This window comes from Mandrillus leucophaeus, unplaced genomic scaffold (assembly GCF_000951045.1).
Source record: "Mandrillus leucophaeus isolate KB7577 unplaced genomic scaffold, Mleu.le_1.0 Scaffold360, whole genome shotgun sequence".
Classification (NCBI taxonomy): Eukaryota; Metazoa; Chordata; class Mammalia; order Primates; family Cercopithecidae; genus Mandrillus; species Mandrillus leucophaeus.
Genome location: NW_012103810.1, coordinates 2,163,319 through 2,178,215, shown reverse-complemented (window position 1 = coordinate 2,178,215; position 14,897 = coordinate 2,163,319). Strand labels below are relative to the sequence as shown.

The following is a 14,897-nucleotide window of genomic DNA, read 5'->3' as shown; positions in this document are numbered from 1 at the left end:
CCAACCTCCGCCTTCCGGGTTGAAGCAATTCTCCTGCCTCAGCCTCCTGAGTAGCTGGGATTACAGGTACCCACTACCTCGCCTGGCTAATTTTTGTGTTTTTAGTAGAGATAGAGTTTCACCAAGTGGCCAGGCTGGTCTCAAGCTCCTGATCTCAAGTGATCCACCCGCCTCAGCCTCCCAAAGTGCTGGGATTACAGGCATGAGCCACCACACCCGACGTATATTGTTTTTGTTTCTGACTCCATAGTTTGAAAAAAAAATTAGTACCTTTATTGACCTTTGTATAAAATGGAGATCCTGAATATGGGACTTCATTGTGAGAAATGAATGGCTATACTGCTTCAAGCTTTTAAGGTTTATATGATTGTTCCAATCTCAGCTGCCATTAGCACAGTAGACAATTTCTTTGGAGAACAAACAAAGGGATAGATGGATTTTTTAAAAAACCAACAGCATGCTATAAGTGTAATTTCATCTTAAAGAGAAATATATCTAAAAACAAATGTTCGAACTCTTTTTAACAGATGACTCATGATGCAATTAAAATCAAATATGTGCACAAAATTGACATTTTAATCAAAAATAAACACATCTTTTTCAAAGGTCATTATTTTATTGGCATGTTTTCTTTCCTATTAACTGCAAACAGAAGCCGCATGGGCTATACCTAGGGGGCAATTCTGATACTGAGTGCTTCCTTCACAAAGTTTCAGGGTGGAAGTCATTAACAAGAAACACTATACCAGAGTTGGGCTAGAAAGACAGCACATCCTCCCAATAGTTCCTGCCCAGTTCTGGCTCTATGCCTCCACCTGAGGAAAGATACAGTGATCAAGAACACAAAGTCCTACCACCTATTCTTTTATCTTCTTAAATTGTGGCACATTGCATATACATTAAGTAGTAGGTAAGAAATGAGTTATGTATCTTATTTGTTTACATTTTGATAACATTATCTTGTTCTTAAATTTTGCTTAATTCCAGATTTCAAAATATTTTGAAACAGCATTTCCTTTTTTTTTTTTAAGATGGGGTCTCGCTCTGTCACCCAGGCTGGAGTGCGTTGGCAGGATCATGGCTCACTGCAGCCTCAACTGCCTGGGCTCAAGTGATTCTCCCACTTCAGCGTCCTGAGTAGCTGAGACTACAGGCACAGGCCACCATGCCTGGCTAATTTTTATTTTTGTAGAGATCGGTCTCACTATGTCGCCCAGGCTGGTCTTGAACTCCTGGACTCCAGTGATCCTCCTGCCTTGGTATCCCAAAGTGCTATGAGCCACCAGACGCCACCAGCAGTTCATTTATTGACTGCTGAAATTTAGGAATTTGTTGTTGAAAACCACCCATATCTCTGTAAAGTTTTAAAATATGATTACAAAGTATAGTGCTTGGAAAAGAATAAAAGAATCCTGGGCTGTAGATAAGAAGTCTAGATTCTAGTCTGTGTTGGTACCAACAAGGTATTCTTCAGTCTGGAGCCATTTCCCTCCTGGTAATACAAGACATTGAAATTTTTTTTTTTTTTTTTTTTGAGACAGGGTCTTGCTTACTTCCCCAGGCTGGAATACAGTGGTGTGATCACAGCTCATGTAGCCTCGACTTCCAGGACTCAAGTGATCCTCCCACCTCAGTCTCCTGAGTAGCTGGGACTACAGCATGTGCCACCACGCTTGGCTAATTTTTTGATTTTTTGTATTCAAAGGGTCTCACTATGTTGCCCAGGCCGGTCTTGAACTCCTGGGCTCAAGTGATCCCCCTGCCTCAGGCTCCCAAAGTGCTGGGATTACAAGTGTGGGTCACTGTGCTCAGCTGAACTGTTTTAAGACTATATTTGAAGTCAAATGAAAATGTATATGAAGCCACGTGAATATATGAAAGAGATCAAAGCGATTTACTATGCACAGAGCCCAGGGCCTCTGAGGCAACACTGAAGAACCTCCAGTGCTCCACAGAACATTCTGGAAATCTCTACAGTAGATGAGCTCTTCCCATTCTGACATCACATCACTTTCAGAATAACAACCAACAAAGTAAATTTGGTCATGTTGAAATGCATCCAAATTCATCTTCTACTTTTTTTTTTTTGGCTTGGACAACAGCAAAGATGTGAGGAACTATGCTGGTCCTTTATGTTACGCTTGTACTAGTAAAATATTTAGGTTTTAATCATGGCTTGTTTGGTGTGCTTCATTCATTCATTTAACTGTGCTAAAAACTGGGGCTATGAAGACAAGTGTGGTCTTCTGCTCTCAAACTGCTAGTCTCCTGGGGAAAAAAGGTAAACAAGCATAATACAGTATTACAGCAGTTAATGGTATCAGCAGACTCCTGGCACAGTGGGAGCAACTCAATTCTTGGGAGGGAGTGAAGAAGGTAGAGGGATAGGAAAAGATTCACATAAATAGCAATGCTATTGACTGAGCACTTAAAATGAATCAGGCAGTGTTCTAAATCTTTTATGTAATCATTTTAGAGATGAGAACATTCAGATAAAAGATGGTTAAATAACCTGCCTACAGATTTAAAAAAAATGATAGAGGCAAGATTTACAACCAGGCCATATGACTTTAAGGCCCCTACTCTTAATCACTACACCATTCTGCCTTTATATTCATAGACATGGCAGCAGTTAAGCTAATCTTGAAGAGGTTCATATAATCAGATGACAGGGTAGAAAAGTCAGCAGAGAGGAGAGGAAGCAGCACGAATGAAAGGGAACAGAGGTACAAGACAGCATGGCACATGGGGAGTTTGAAGCTGTTAGGCCAGCTGGAACCCAGGGTGGAGAAGAGACTGTGGGAAGGAAAATAGGTTAGAGGGGCTACACTTCCCTCCCCCTTTGGCAAGATCCCCATCTTTGTCTCTGCAATAACAGACCCAAAAGAAGTCTTAGAAAATGGAGTAGACGGAAGAGATGGAATAGCTGGATTCCATCTCAGAATGCCATTGACCTTGGAGTCTCTCTGATCTTAGCGGATAATGGGTAAATAAAATGTATGAATTCTGCCTGAGGGCTGAAAAATAAAATAGAAATAAAATAACATGGTGAAAGTTCCTACTGTTGGCTAGATAAATGTTGGCTGAATTTGAATGTGTGGCAGATATTACGCAAATTGGGGTCCTAGATAAAAAGCGTTTATGAAGTACTCTTAAGGAAGGGAAAGGATAAGAACCAGACTGCAAAAACCACTTCAGTTCCTGCACATGATGAAAGGTTTAAGTGGCCACCTTATAAAAACTGCAGTGCTTGCTGTCAGAATAAATGAGCTGCACGAGATATCTTTAAATCAATGTAAAGTAGCTGTGGTTTGTAGTTTCTGCTGCCTGGCCAAACCAGTACCTTAACTACTCCCCTTGGCTTTGTGAGTATTGTCACTGTATAATTTCAAAGAAAAAAAATCTGGAACAAGGTGTACAGAATGGGGACAGTACACCATCTGCTGTGTACCTGTCAAGAAGAAAATGTAGCAGCTGGTAACAATCCAGAAGTTTTTTTGTGCATACAAAATGGCATTTCATTTCTATTTCCTTAGCACAGGATTCTAATTATGCTTTATATCCTCACAATGGTTAGCATAGGCTACAAGTAATTATGCAGTTAATCAGACTCCCCATTTGGCTTGAGCAAGCACAGCAGTCTGAATGATCTCAGACAATTTTAACAGGGAAAGGCGAGATTTTTTTTCAGATGTGTTTCAGTGCTTATGGAGGGCTAGTGGCTTCTCACCATGGTGACAATCAGGTTGCTAGGCTGGGCAAGAATAAGTGAGGAAGAATGGTGCTCTAAACAGTTCTAGGAATGGCTGATGCCACTGGCAACTTTCTTCAAGTTCTGGTTAATTTCCCATGAAATAATTGCTTGGCACACATCCAAGCAGTTCCTTTATTCATTGTTTCTTTGTCTTGCCAACAGGAGGGTCAATCAATACTGAAACATACAGTTTGAACCAAGCATATGTGATGCCTACTGCACAATACACTGAGGTTAGTAACAAAGGGAGGAAGGGGTACTTCACCTTCCAGGAGGTGAAAGGGAATACAAATTCACAGCAGACTTCCAGAGGCCCCAGGCCGAGCAGGTAGAAAGTTTCCATCCAATTAAAAAGAGGTTTTTCTTTTCTGAAGGAAAAAGGATAGAAAAGTCTGATTTTAGATGAGTCATCCTAGTTTAGCAAACATTTCCTAGCTAAAGCTTCCCCATCTGCACTGTCTTGTTGTCAATTATTATAGCCAAGGCCAGAGTCAAAAGTTCTAGACCAATCTGGCCAACATGGAGAAACCCCATCTCTACTAAAAATACAAAAATTAGCCGACCAGGGTGGCACAGGCCTGTAATCCCAGCTACTTGGGAGGTTGAGGCAGAAGATCATGCCATTGCACTCCAGCCTGGGCAATAACAGTGAAACTCTGTCTCAAAAAAAAAATTATAGTTAACATTACATACGGTTTAGAAAAGAAAAAGTTTCCACCTATAATTCTGTAGTAAAAATTTGCACACAGTCAGGCGCAGTGGCTCATGCCTGTCATTCCAGACCTTCGGAAGGCCGAGGTGGATGGATCACCTGAGGTTGGGAGTTCAAGACCAGCCTGACCAACATAGAGAAACCCCGTCTCTACTAAAAATACAAAATTAGCCGGGCACGGCAGCTCACGCCTGTAATCCCAGCGCTTTGGGAGGCCGAGGTGGGTAGATCACCTGACGTCAGGAGCTCGAGAGCAGCCTGGCCAACATGGTGAAACCCCATCTCTACTAAAAATACAAAAAATTAGCCGGTCGTGTTGGTGGCGCATGCCTATAATCTCAGCTACTCAGGAGGTTGAGGTTGGAGAATCGCTTAAACCAAGGAGGTAGAAGTTGCAGTGAGTGGAGATCGCGACATTGCACTCCAGCCTAGGCGACAAGAATGAAACTCCGTCTCCAAAAACAAACAAACAAACAAACAAAAATTAGCTGGGCATGGTGGCGCATGCCTGTAATCCCAGTAACTCGGGAGGCAGAGGCAGGAGAATTGCTTGAACCCAGTAGGCGGAGGGTGTGGTGAGCTGAGATCACGCCATTGCACTCCAGCCTGGGCAACAAGAGTGAAACTCCATCTCAAAAAAACAAACAAACAAAAAAACCATAGTAACTTCTGGTTTTTTCCATATGCATCTGTATTTAATAGCTTTATTCATAAAGCATATTTTACATTCAGTTTTTGAGTTTTCATATAAGATTTTATTTTAAGTAGTCTTCCTCAAATAATCCCCCAAACTAAAGACACAAACTATGTTGTCTCACCTGAGTGATGGGATTGAGTGATTTCTCCCCCTATTTACCAATGTTTTTTGTAATGTTGTCATATTACTGTTATAACTTAAAAATAAAATTTAAAAAGCTTATCTGACCATTTAGGTGTAAACATTTCACAACAGTAAGTATAATTTTAAACTTTTTTTTTGGATTACCTGAATAAAGTCTTCAGTGACGAAATACTATATATGGTGAATAGTAACATGAGTAAGATTTTAATGGGAAGTTCTGTTAAAAGAACAGAAAAAAAAAAGATAATTGAGCTGATGAGAGAAAGACTCATGATGCTGAAAGTAATATAAGCACACTGACACAGCTATATAATGCTAATAATGTTTTTTAAGTTTAATTTTACATTTTTGTGACATCCAGAGATGCTGAGAATTAGGGGAAATTGGAGGTTTTATTTAAGAAGATGAATGATCTCTCTCCTTCCAAGAGATTTTAGGGTTGTTTAAATCAGATGTATTAATCTCTAGGCCTCGATGAAAAGGGTGTGATAGTCAAATATATCTTTCTCAAAAGAAGCTGTTTACCTGGTGCAGTGAAAAGCAGAGGAAAGAGGGAATAATGTCCTGTTGTGGTCAGAATCAGAAAAATCGAAGCATCTCCTGCTTTTTGCACAGACAAAAGGCTAAAAATAAAAATAATTTCTTAAAACAACAACTGATATTACACTTGCAAATAGCTTAAATAAACTGCATCTCTTATTACATTAGAACTGGCTTAGGCATAAAAGAACATGATGATTTTGCCACAAGTTCAATTTAGTTGAGAATATTAATTTTCTAGTAGGAAACTTTAAGCAATCAATAGCATGTATCAAACTGAATCAGGGGTATCATAAAAGAATCTTGCTTCTGGCCGGGCACAATGGCTCATGCCTCTAATCCCAGCACTTTGGGAGGCCAAGGCAGGAGGATCAACTGAGGTCAGGAGTTCAAGACCAGCCTGGCCAACATGGTGAAAACCCGTCTCTGCTTAAAATACAAAAATTAGCTGGGCATAGTGGTGGGCGCTTGTAATCCCAGCTACTCAGGAGGCTGAGGCAGGAGAATCGCTTGAACCTGGGAGGCAGAGGTTGCAGTGAGCCGAGATCATGCCATTGCACTCCAGCCTGGGTGACAGAGCGAGACTCTGTCTCCAAAAAAAAAAAAGAATCTTGCTTCCCTGAGTAATCGCCTTCTCCAAAGACGGGAATGTTGTGGGATTGGGAGCTGCCTACTGGTGGCAGTCAGGGAAACAGGACTTGGAGTTTCATTTCCAACCCTATAGCTCATCTGTTGGACAATGCCCTTGACCTGCTGGTGTTCGGTGTGAATTCAGACTAAAGACATTAAGTTTTTGCTTTACTTTTTAATTTGGAAACTCCAAGCTACTAAATGAACCCAGACAAGCCATATACTGGCCTGACAAATTTGCTTAATGTACTTTCAGAGCTTAAATGATTTCTCAAGATTTAAGAAAAATATCAAGAAAAAGGCTATTATTACCATTTATCTATCTATTGGGTTTCAACTATGCCTAAATTGGACACTATTACATTTAAAATGGTTTTTTTTAGCATGGCATAGTGAAAAGATCATAGACTCAACATCATAAGATTCAGGTCCTAACTCTAATTCTTGTGACCTGTGTGACTTTGGATAAGTCACAGACATTTTGAGCCCTAGATTCTTCAGATGTTAAGACAGAGAATAAGCCTGTTTTGGTGGCTCACACCTGCAATCCCAGCACTTTGGGAGGCTGAGGTAGAAGACTGCTTGAGCCCAGTAGTTTGAGACCAGCCTAGGCAACATGGCAAGACCCTGTCTCTACCAAAAAGAAAAAAAAGAAAAAAAAAGGGAATAATACCCATTTATTTTATCTTCTTTTTTTTTTTTTTGAGACAGGTCTCGCTCTATTGCCCCAGGGTGGAGTGCAATGGCGCCATCTTGGCTCACTGCAACCTTTGCCTCCCAGGTTCAAAGGATCTTCATGCCTCAGCCTCCCAAGTAGCTGGGATTACAGGCATACACCACCATGCCTGGCTAATTTTTGTATTTTTAGTAGAGATGGGGTTTTGCCATGTTGGCCAGGCTGATCTCAAACTCCTGGCATCAAGTGACCCACTACTTCAGCCTCCCAAAATACTGGGATTGCAGATGTAAGCCACCATGCCTGGCCCTTTATCTTAAAGATTACTGTGAGGCTCAAAAGAAAGAATGCAAAACAAAAACAGTTCTGTAAAATCTGACATGTAGTACAGTATCAGGTATTATTCCACAAGAGACTAAATCCTTACTTCGACTAACAACACTTAACAAGGAACCATGGAACCTTATTTTTAGACGGGATGACGCCAAAGCCCAAGCTTTTTCTTTTTTTCATTTTTGAGACGGAGTCTCGCTCGGTCACCCAGACTGGAATACAGTGGCGCAATCTCAGCTCACTGCAACCTCCTCCTCCCGGGTTCAAGTGATTCTCCTGCCTCAGCCTCTCTAGTAGCTAGGACTACAGGCATGTGTCACCACGCCCGGCTAAGTTTTTGTATTTTTAGTAAAGATGAGGTTTCACCATGTTAGCCAGGATGGTCTCGATCTCCTGACCTCGTGATATGCCCACCTCGGCCTCCTAAAGTGCTGAGCTTTGGAGGCGTGAGCTACCGCGCCGGGCCAGCCCAGGCTTTTTCTATAACATACTGCCCCTCAATGATCAGATCTAAAAGCCGGCTTTCATGGTACTTAATCACTACAGTGCTTTTTTCCAAAAAGGCAGAAACAGAAATAGTACATGCATTTTTGCCTACCTTCATGGGTCCAAGAATCCCAAGTTAAGCATCCCTGTCCTGTCCTAGTAGAAGGAAATCTGTTCCTATACATCTTTGTTTTTGCCTATCCTGGTGAACATGACCAGAAGGGACAGAGCAAATAGAAAATAGGAACATTGTGAAATATGCCGAAATGCTCACTGGCTGAGCTATCTGCTTACCTCATTGGGAGAATTGCTAGAAGTATGGCTTTTTCATGAACATGCCAACCAAACATAAAGGAGCTCAAGGCACAAAGAGTTAGACATCGGAGAAAGCCTCTGGGCCCTTGGGGTTTAAACCAAAGACAGAAAATAGAGGGCTAGAAACAATAGGCAAAGATAAACTTCAGTATCATTTGAAATAGACTTTACAGAAACAGAGTTCAGGTGAATACAATTTGCATCATCTCTGAGAGACAGCAGATCTTAGACAATTCATGAAACCAAATCATTGATCACTTTGTGCACAGTCTAACAAAAGTTAACATAAAAGCAACAACTCAGAAAAAATTGGCATTTGACGTGTGTGTGTGTGTGTGTGTGTGTGTGTATATATATATATATTTTTTTGAGATGGAGTCTCGCTCTGTCGCCCAGGTTGGAGTGCACTGGCGCGATCTCAGCTCACTGCAACCTCTGCCTCCCGGGTTCAAGTGATTTTCCTGCCTCAGCCTCCCGAGTAGCTGGGATTACAGGTGCATGCCACCACGCCCAGCTAATTTTTGTATTTTTAATAGAGACAGGGTTTCACCATGTTGGCCAGGCTGGTCTTGAAATCCTGACCTCGTGATCTGCCCGCCTTGGCCTCCCAAAGTGCTGGGATTACAGGTTTGAGCCACCACACCTGGCCTTGATGTATATCGTTAACTCATTAAAATTAATTCTACTGGCTGGGCATGGTGGCTCATGCCTATAATCCCAGCACTTTGGGAGGCCCAGGCAGGCAGATCACTTGAGGTTAGGAGTTCAAGAACAGCCTGACCAACGAGTGAAACTCATCTCTACTAAAAATACAAAAAAAAAAAAATTAGCTGGGTATGGTGGCACATACCTGTATTCCCTGGTACTCTGGAGGCTGAGGCAAGAGAATCGCTTGAACCCGGGAGGCAGAGGTTGCAGTGAGCTGAAATTGTACCACTGCACTTCAGCCTAGGTGACAGAGCAAGACTCCGTCTCAAAAAAAAAAATTGGCCAGGCGTGGTGGCTCATGCTTGTAATCCTAGAACTTTGGGAGGCTGAGGTGAGTGGATCACGAGGTCAGGAGTTCAAGACCAGCCTGGCCAAGATGGTGAAACCCCGTCTCTACTAAAAACTACAAAAAAGGCCGGGTGTGGTGGCTCACACCTGTAATCCCAGAACTTTGGGAGGCCGAGGTGGGTGGATCACGAGGTCAGGAGATCGAGACCATCTTGGCCAACATGGTGAAACCCTGTCTCTACTAAAATAAAAAAAAAAATTAGCCGGGTGTGGTGACGTGCACCTATAGTTCCAGCTAGTCAGAAGGCTGAGGCAGGGGAATCGCTTGAACCCAGGAGGTGGGGGTTGCAGTGAGCTGAGATCGCGCCACTACCCTCCAGCCTGGCGAGAGAGCAAGACTCCGTCTCAAAAAACAAAAACAAAAACAAAAAAACTGCAAAAACATTAGTCGAGTGCGGAAGCAGGCACCTGTAATCCCAGCTACTCGGGAGGCTGAGGCAGGAGAATCACCACTGCACTCCAGCCTGGACGACAGAGTAAGACTCTGTCTCAAAAAAAAAAAAAAAAAAATTAATTATACTATCAAAGTTAATAATTAAGTTCTGTGATATACCGTCTAACAACTTACTATATCTTCATAGTTTACTAATAGTTCACTTATTAATGAACCTAATAGGTCAAACTACAGAAGTCCACAGATACTTTGAGCCAATAAATGAGATTTACCATATTAACAAATATCTAGTTTTATGGGCTGGAAAGCCATAGAAACTATATGTACCTCATAAGGCTGAAATTTTAGGAAAAACGTTTTACCTCAATTAAAATCTGTGAACAAACAGGCCAACAGAGCTTAATTATCTACATACCTGTACTGCCATGTAATTAAGTGGAGTCAGGTGGTTGCTAGCAGGTTTGAAACATTCAGAAACCAAAATTAAAGATGAGTGTAATTATCGAAACGATTGAGTTGTTTATATTGAATTCTACTAAAATTATACCATGAAATTGAAGTCACTGTAATCACTAATGAAATTTTAGAAACGAAAATTTCTCAAGTACTTAGAATGAGGCCTCTAAGAGCATCTTACTCATATTAGACTCATCTTAGGTTCAAAAAGCCATTGTTGACTCTCTCAACTCATTATCACCATCAAGACAAAATATCCACACTGTCCAGATACATTTGGAATTTTGATGATTTAGCTAAGGATGAGAAAAACAAACCAAATCTGGATGTCCCTGCCACAAACATTTCCTTCTTTTTTTCGCAGCATGATCCATGCCTCTTCCTCCCTGGGCTTTTCTTTTTCCCTTCCCCCAGGGTGAACAGATGGTCTAACAGCCACTGGCAAGAATCTCTCACAGAGGCTTTACTGGTAATCCTTCCTTATGGTGTTCAAAGTTACTCTAAGAATTGCTAGGAAATGCTTCAATCTGCAGAAGGATTACAGGCATGAAATTTATCCTACAGTTGGAAGAGCTTGAAAGTTGAAATTTAATCAGCCAGACAAAAGGAAAGCAGAGAAAACTTAAGAAATGAGTACCATCTGTTGAGTTCTTACCAATATGGCAATCAGTGTGCAGATGAGGGTTGCCAAGGGAGTCACTGAGGGAAGGACTGTGTGTTGAAACTGCTGAACCAAACCACTTGTCATCGAGGCCTTGGGAATATTGTTGGGATCAAGAAATTTCAATTTCAAACCTATTAAACAGACATTTTGTTTTGTTTTATTTTTATCTTTATCAGCGAGATACCATATATTAACAAGTAATTCCTTGAGGAAAAAAAGTAAGCTACTAAGTCTTATTGATGCTTCAAAGCTAAGCTTTCCTGAATTTAGCCCTATACTATTCTACCCAAAATGCCTCTGGTCTCAAGATTGTAATATATAAAGCAGCTCTTTGCATTGGAACAGGGAATTTGAGCAGCTTATAGGAAACTTGCCAGCAGGTGGCACAAATGGTAATCTGCTCTCACCTCTGAAAGCAAGCTTCTAGAACAATCTGAGCATGTCATGAAGGAACTTTGAATCCTTCGTCTCCTATAGGAGAAACCCTGTATTCCTAAACATAGTATCCAGTGTCTTCCATGGTCTTGTTGCCCCTTCCAACCTGTCCAATCTCATCTCTACTTTGTTAAATGCAGCTTGGCCACAATGAAATAACTGTGGGTCCTCAATATACCACTCTTAACACCTGTATCCCTCTGCTTAGGCAACTCCCTTTGCCAAATGAACTTCTAATTCAATCACCTGAGAAAGCTCCTAAATCAATAAGCAGAACCGATTTTCTTGTGAGCTTACTTTTTTGTTTTGTTTTTTTTTTGAGCTGGAGTCTCACTCTGTCACCCAGAGACAGGGGCTGGAAAGCAGTGGCACCATCTAGGCTCACTGCAGCCTCTGCCTCCCACATTCCAGGTTCCAGTGATTCTCCTGCCTCAGCCTCCCCAGTAACTGGGATTACAGGCATGTGCCACCATGCCTGGCTAATTTTTGTATTTTTAGTAGAGACGGGGTGTCACCATGTTGGCCAGACTGGTCTCGAACTCCTGACTTCAGGTGATCCGCCCACCTCTGCCTCCCAAAGTGCTAGAATTACAGGCCTGAGCCAACGTGCCTAGCCGAGCGAGCTCACTCTAGCAGTGTTCACCACAAGGCACTGCACTTGTTTATGTGCTCATTTCCTCTACTATACTGTATTCCTTGAAGGCAGGAATGATGATGAGTTATTTCTATCGCCAGTACATAGGAGCTCAATAAATACTTGGTTATTAAATAAATCAATTCAGAGAATGACAATATAAGCCTCAACAAGCTCCGGATAATAGGACAGACAGGGACAGTCTGAGTCCCTATAGGGCCCTGTCAAATGCCAGTCAAAATGAGTGCAATGTGGGAAAGATGTAGACTACCAAAATATTTTCTACTTACTAACCTCTTCCCCTTTCCCCTTTGGCCTGCTGATTCTCTCTTACAGCTAGTAACTATCTCCCTAAAACAAAGTTGTCTAACTCTGACACTGACTTTCCAAGTAAAACATCTTCAAAGAGACAGACACACAAGTGAGGTACAGTATAGCTTCCAGACTCAGACAAGGCAACTGACCCTTGTACCTCAAACTGTGCTGGCTGTCTAAAGCTGTTTTTGAAATATAAATGTTAGGAATTACTCTGTAAGAATGCCATGTACATCAAAGCTAGATTCACAGTGAGCAACATGGTGACACAATGTAAGGTCATCACATACACAGTGTATGATTTCCTCCAAGTACTTATCAAAAACAGTAAGAGTGGCCACCATGCATGGAGTGTCTATCATGTGCCCAGGGCTCTGCACTTACTACTTTTAGCCCCGTGAGGTACAGAGATGGAGTAACCTGCCCAAAGTCACACAACTAATAGGTGGTAAAACTGAACTCAGGTTTGTCTGGCTCCAAAGTCCCTGCTGCTGATAACCTAGTACTTTTTAAATTTTGCTTCTGTTCCTCACAACACACCGTATGGGAACAGGTAAAGTACTAGCATGCCTTTCGTACAGTGAGGAAAGTAAGACGAAAGGAAGCAAATGACTTGTCAATGCCACACATTGCGATAGCAATTTATGCAGGTGAGCCTCCAAACCAAGTCATCAGATTCCAGATCTGGAGTCCAAGGGCCGAATCTAGCCTGTGCCCAGTTTTTGCACAGCACTGAAGCTATGAATGGTTTTTACTTTTATAAGGTTTTAAACAAATGTGTGCATACAGAAATACAGACACAGACACACATATACACATGCACTGGGTGTGGCCTGCACAGCTCAAAATATTATCTGGCCAGTTACAGAAAAAGTTTGCTGACCACCACTCTTGATCATGCCATTTTCCCACCAAGCTAGGTTGTATTCACAAATGAAAGACTGTTACCCAGAGTGAGTTATTTTTAGTAGAACCATCTCAAAGCATAACTTATTTTTCATTATAACCCAAATTTTAAACAGCATAGCCTGGGTTTTTCATTTCTTCTCATCTCATGTTAAAATACAGGGTTATTTTCCTTATTGGTTTAATACCCAGAGTCACAACTTACATATTCTTCTTTCTTGTTTCTTATATGTTTAGGTTTAAAAGTGGAGTGGGCCGGGCATGGTGGCTTGTGCTGGTAATTCCAGCACTTTGGGAAGCCAAGGTGGGAGGATCACTTGAGACTAGAAGTTTGATCCCACTCCAGGCAACACAGTGAGACCCTCATCTCTAAAAAACAAAAATTTAAAAATCAGCCAGGTGTGGTGGTATGCACCTGTGGTCCCAGCAACTCAGGGGGCTGAGTCAAGAGGATTGTTGGAGCCCAGGAATTTAAGGCTGCAGTGCGCTATGATCTCAACACCACTGCACTCCAGCCTGGCTGACACAGTGAGACCCTGTCTCTAAAAATAAGTAGGGGTTTGAATAGGAATGGTGAGAAGGGGGGAAAAAAGTAGGGTTAACTGCTGCTGCCAAATAATTTTTTAATTAAGGCAAAAATTACCTTTATAAAGTGTCTAAATATTTTACTGTTTCCACAGGAAAGGATCAGTAACCTCATTACCACAAGGAGCTTTTATAAGGAAAACAGTCTGTTTATTGCACTAAAGCCTCAGTCCCAAGAACTGCTCCCCCTGTTCATCCTGAAGGCTGAAATGCAGGACTGGAGAACAAACAATTCGGCCACATTCAAAACACAAAGGTTCTTCCATTTCTCCATGTGCCTAGTCCTTTCAATATTCAGAGTCTGAGTTAAAAATGCTTGCTACCATACCGATGACAGACAGCACTTTGTCCAAAGCATTGTACAAAGCCCAGAAGTTTGGAGCCCAGTATGCATGACAGAGGCCCCTCTTGAAAGGAAAGAGTCGGGAAAAGACTTGAGGCAGCTGATTCTGTTGAAAAGAGAAATGAAACTGATTAAACAGTCATCAATCTTTTTCAAATTCAAAAAGAGAACTAGGGAACTCTCTATGGTATAGTGTGTAGAATGTTATGGGGTCTGGGTTCTAGTCTCTATTCCTTCAAGTAAGTGGTTGTATGCTCACCACAATGTAAGTTCACAGAACCTTTTTTGGTCTCACTTTGTCCACTCTCCAGTGGGACAATATACACAAAAATACTTTGAATACCAGTCCGTACTATTGTAAGTATAATAATGGAAGAATTTACAAGCTACAAAGCAAAACACAGACTGCAGCTTATCCATGTCTACTAGGGTGAAGGGGAGAGCTGGGAAGACTACGAAAGATGTGATGCATTTCAGTTTTAGTAAGAATTAAAATTAATTAGTTGATTTCAGGGCAGGGAAGAAGAGGAAAAAAGAAAATATCTGAACATCTGTTAATTTCTATGCACTTTAGAATGTTTGCTGTCCATGTAAGACTACAAAATTATTGATTTTGTTACAAATACATTTTATCAAGTAGGTAAACTTACAAGGACAGAATATACAAATAATGAAGATCAATTCTGTGTTTGTGTATGTGTAACGTATAAACATATACATGTATACATATATACATATTTGAATGTGCACAAAAATGTCTGAAAGAATACTACCCTATTGGGCCAGGAGCGGTGGCTCACACCTGTAATCCCAGCACTTTGG

General features: G+C 41.4%; 1 protein-coding gene across 1 annotated transcript in view; it reads right to left on the bottom strand.

The window, feature by feature from the left end:
* Nucleotides 1–3,875: 3,875 nt before the first annotated feature.
* The window catches only part of ALG8 (ALG8, alpha-1,3-glucosyltransferase), a 48,609-nt gene continuing 37,587 nt past the window's right edge, over nucleotides 3,876–14,897 (bottom strand). The window contains exons 7-12 of the mRNA XM_011989712.1: nucleotides 14,061–14,181; nucleotides 10,849–10,988; nucleotides 8,267–8,406; nucleotides 5,833–5,930; nucleotides 5,452–5,524; nucleotides 3,876–4,122 (exon numbers count right to left, since the gene is read on the bottom strand). Of these exons, the coding sequence (XP_011845102.1) occupies nucleotides 3,891–4,122; nucleotides 5,452–5,524; nucleotides 5,833–5,930; nucleotides 8,267–8,406; nucleotides 10,849–10,988; nucleotides 14,061–14,181 (804 nt within the window). The 3' untranslated portion in view covers nucleotides 3,876–3,890. The remainder of the gene's footprint in view (nucleotides 4,123–5,451; nucleotides 5,525–5,832; nucleotides 5,931–8,266; nucleotides 8,407–10,848; nucleotides 10,989–14,060; nucleotides 14,182–14,897) is intronic.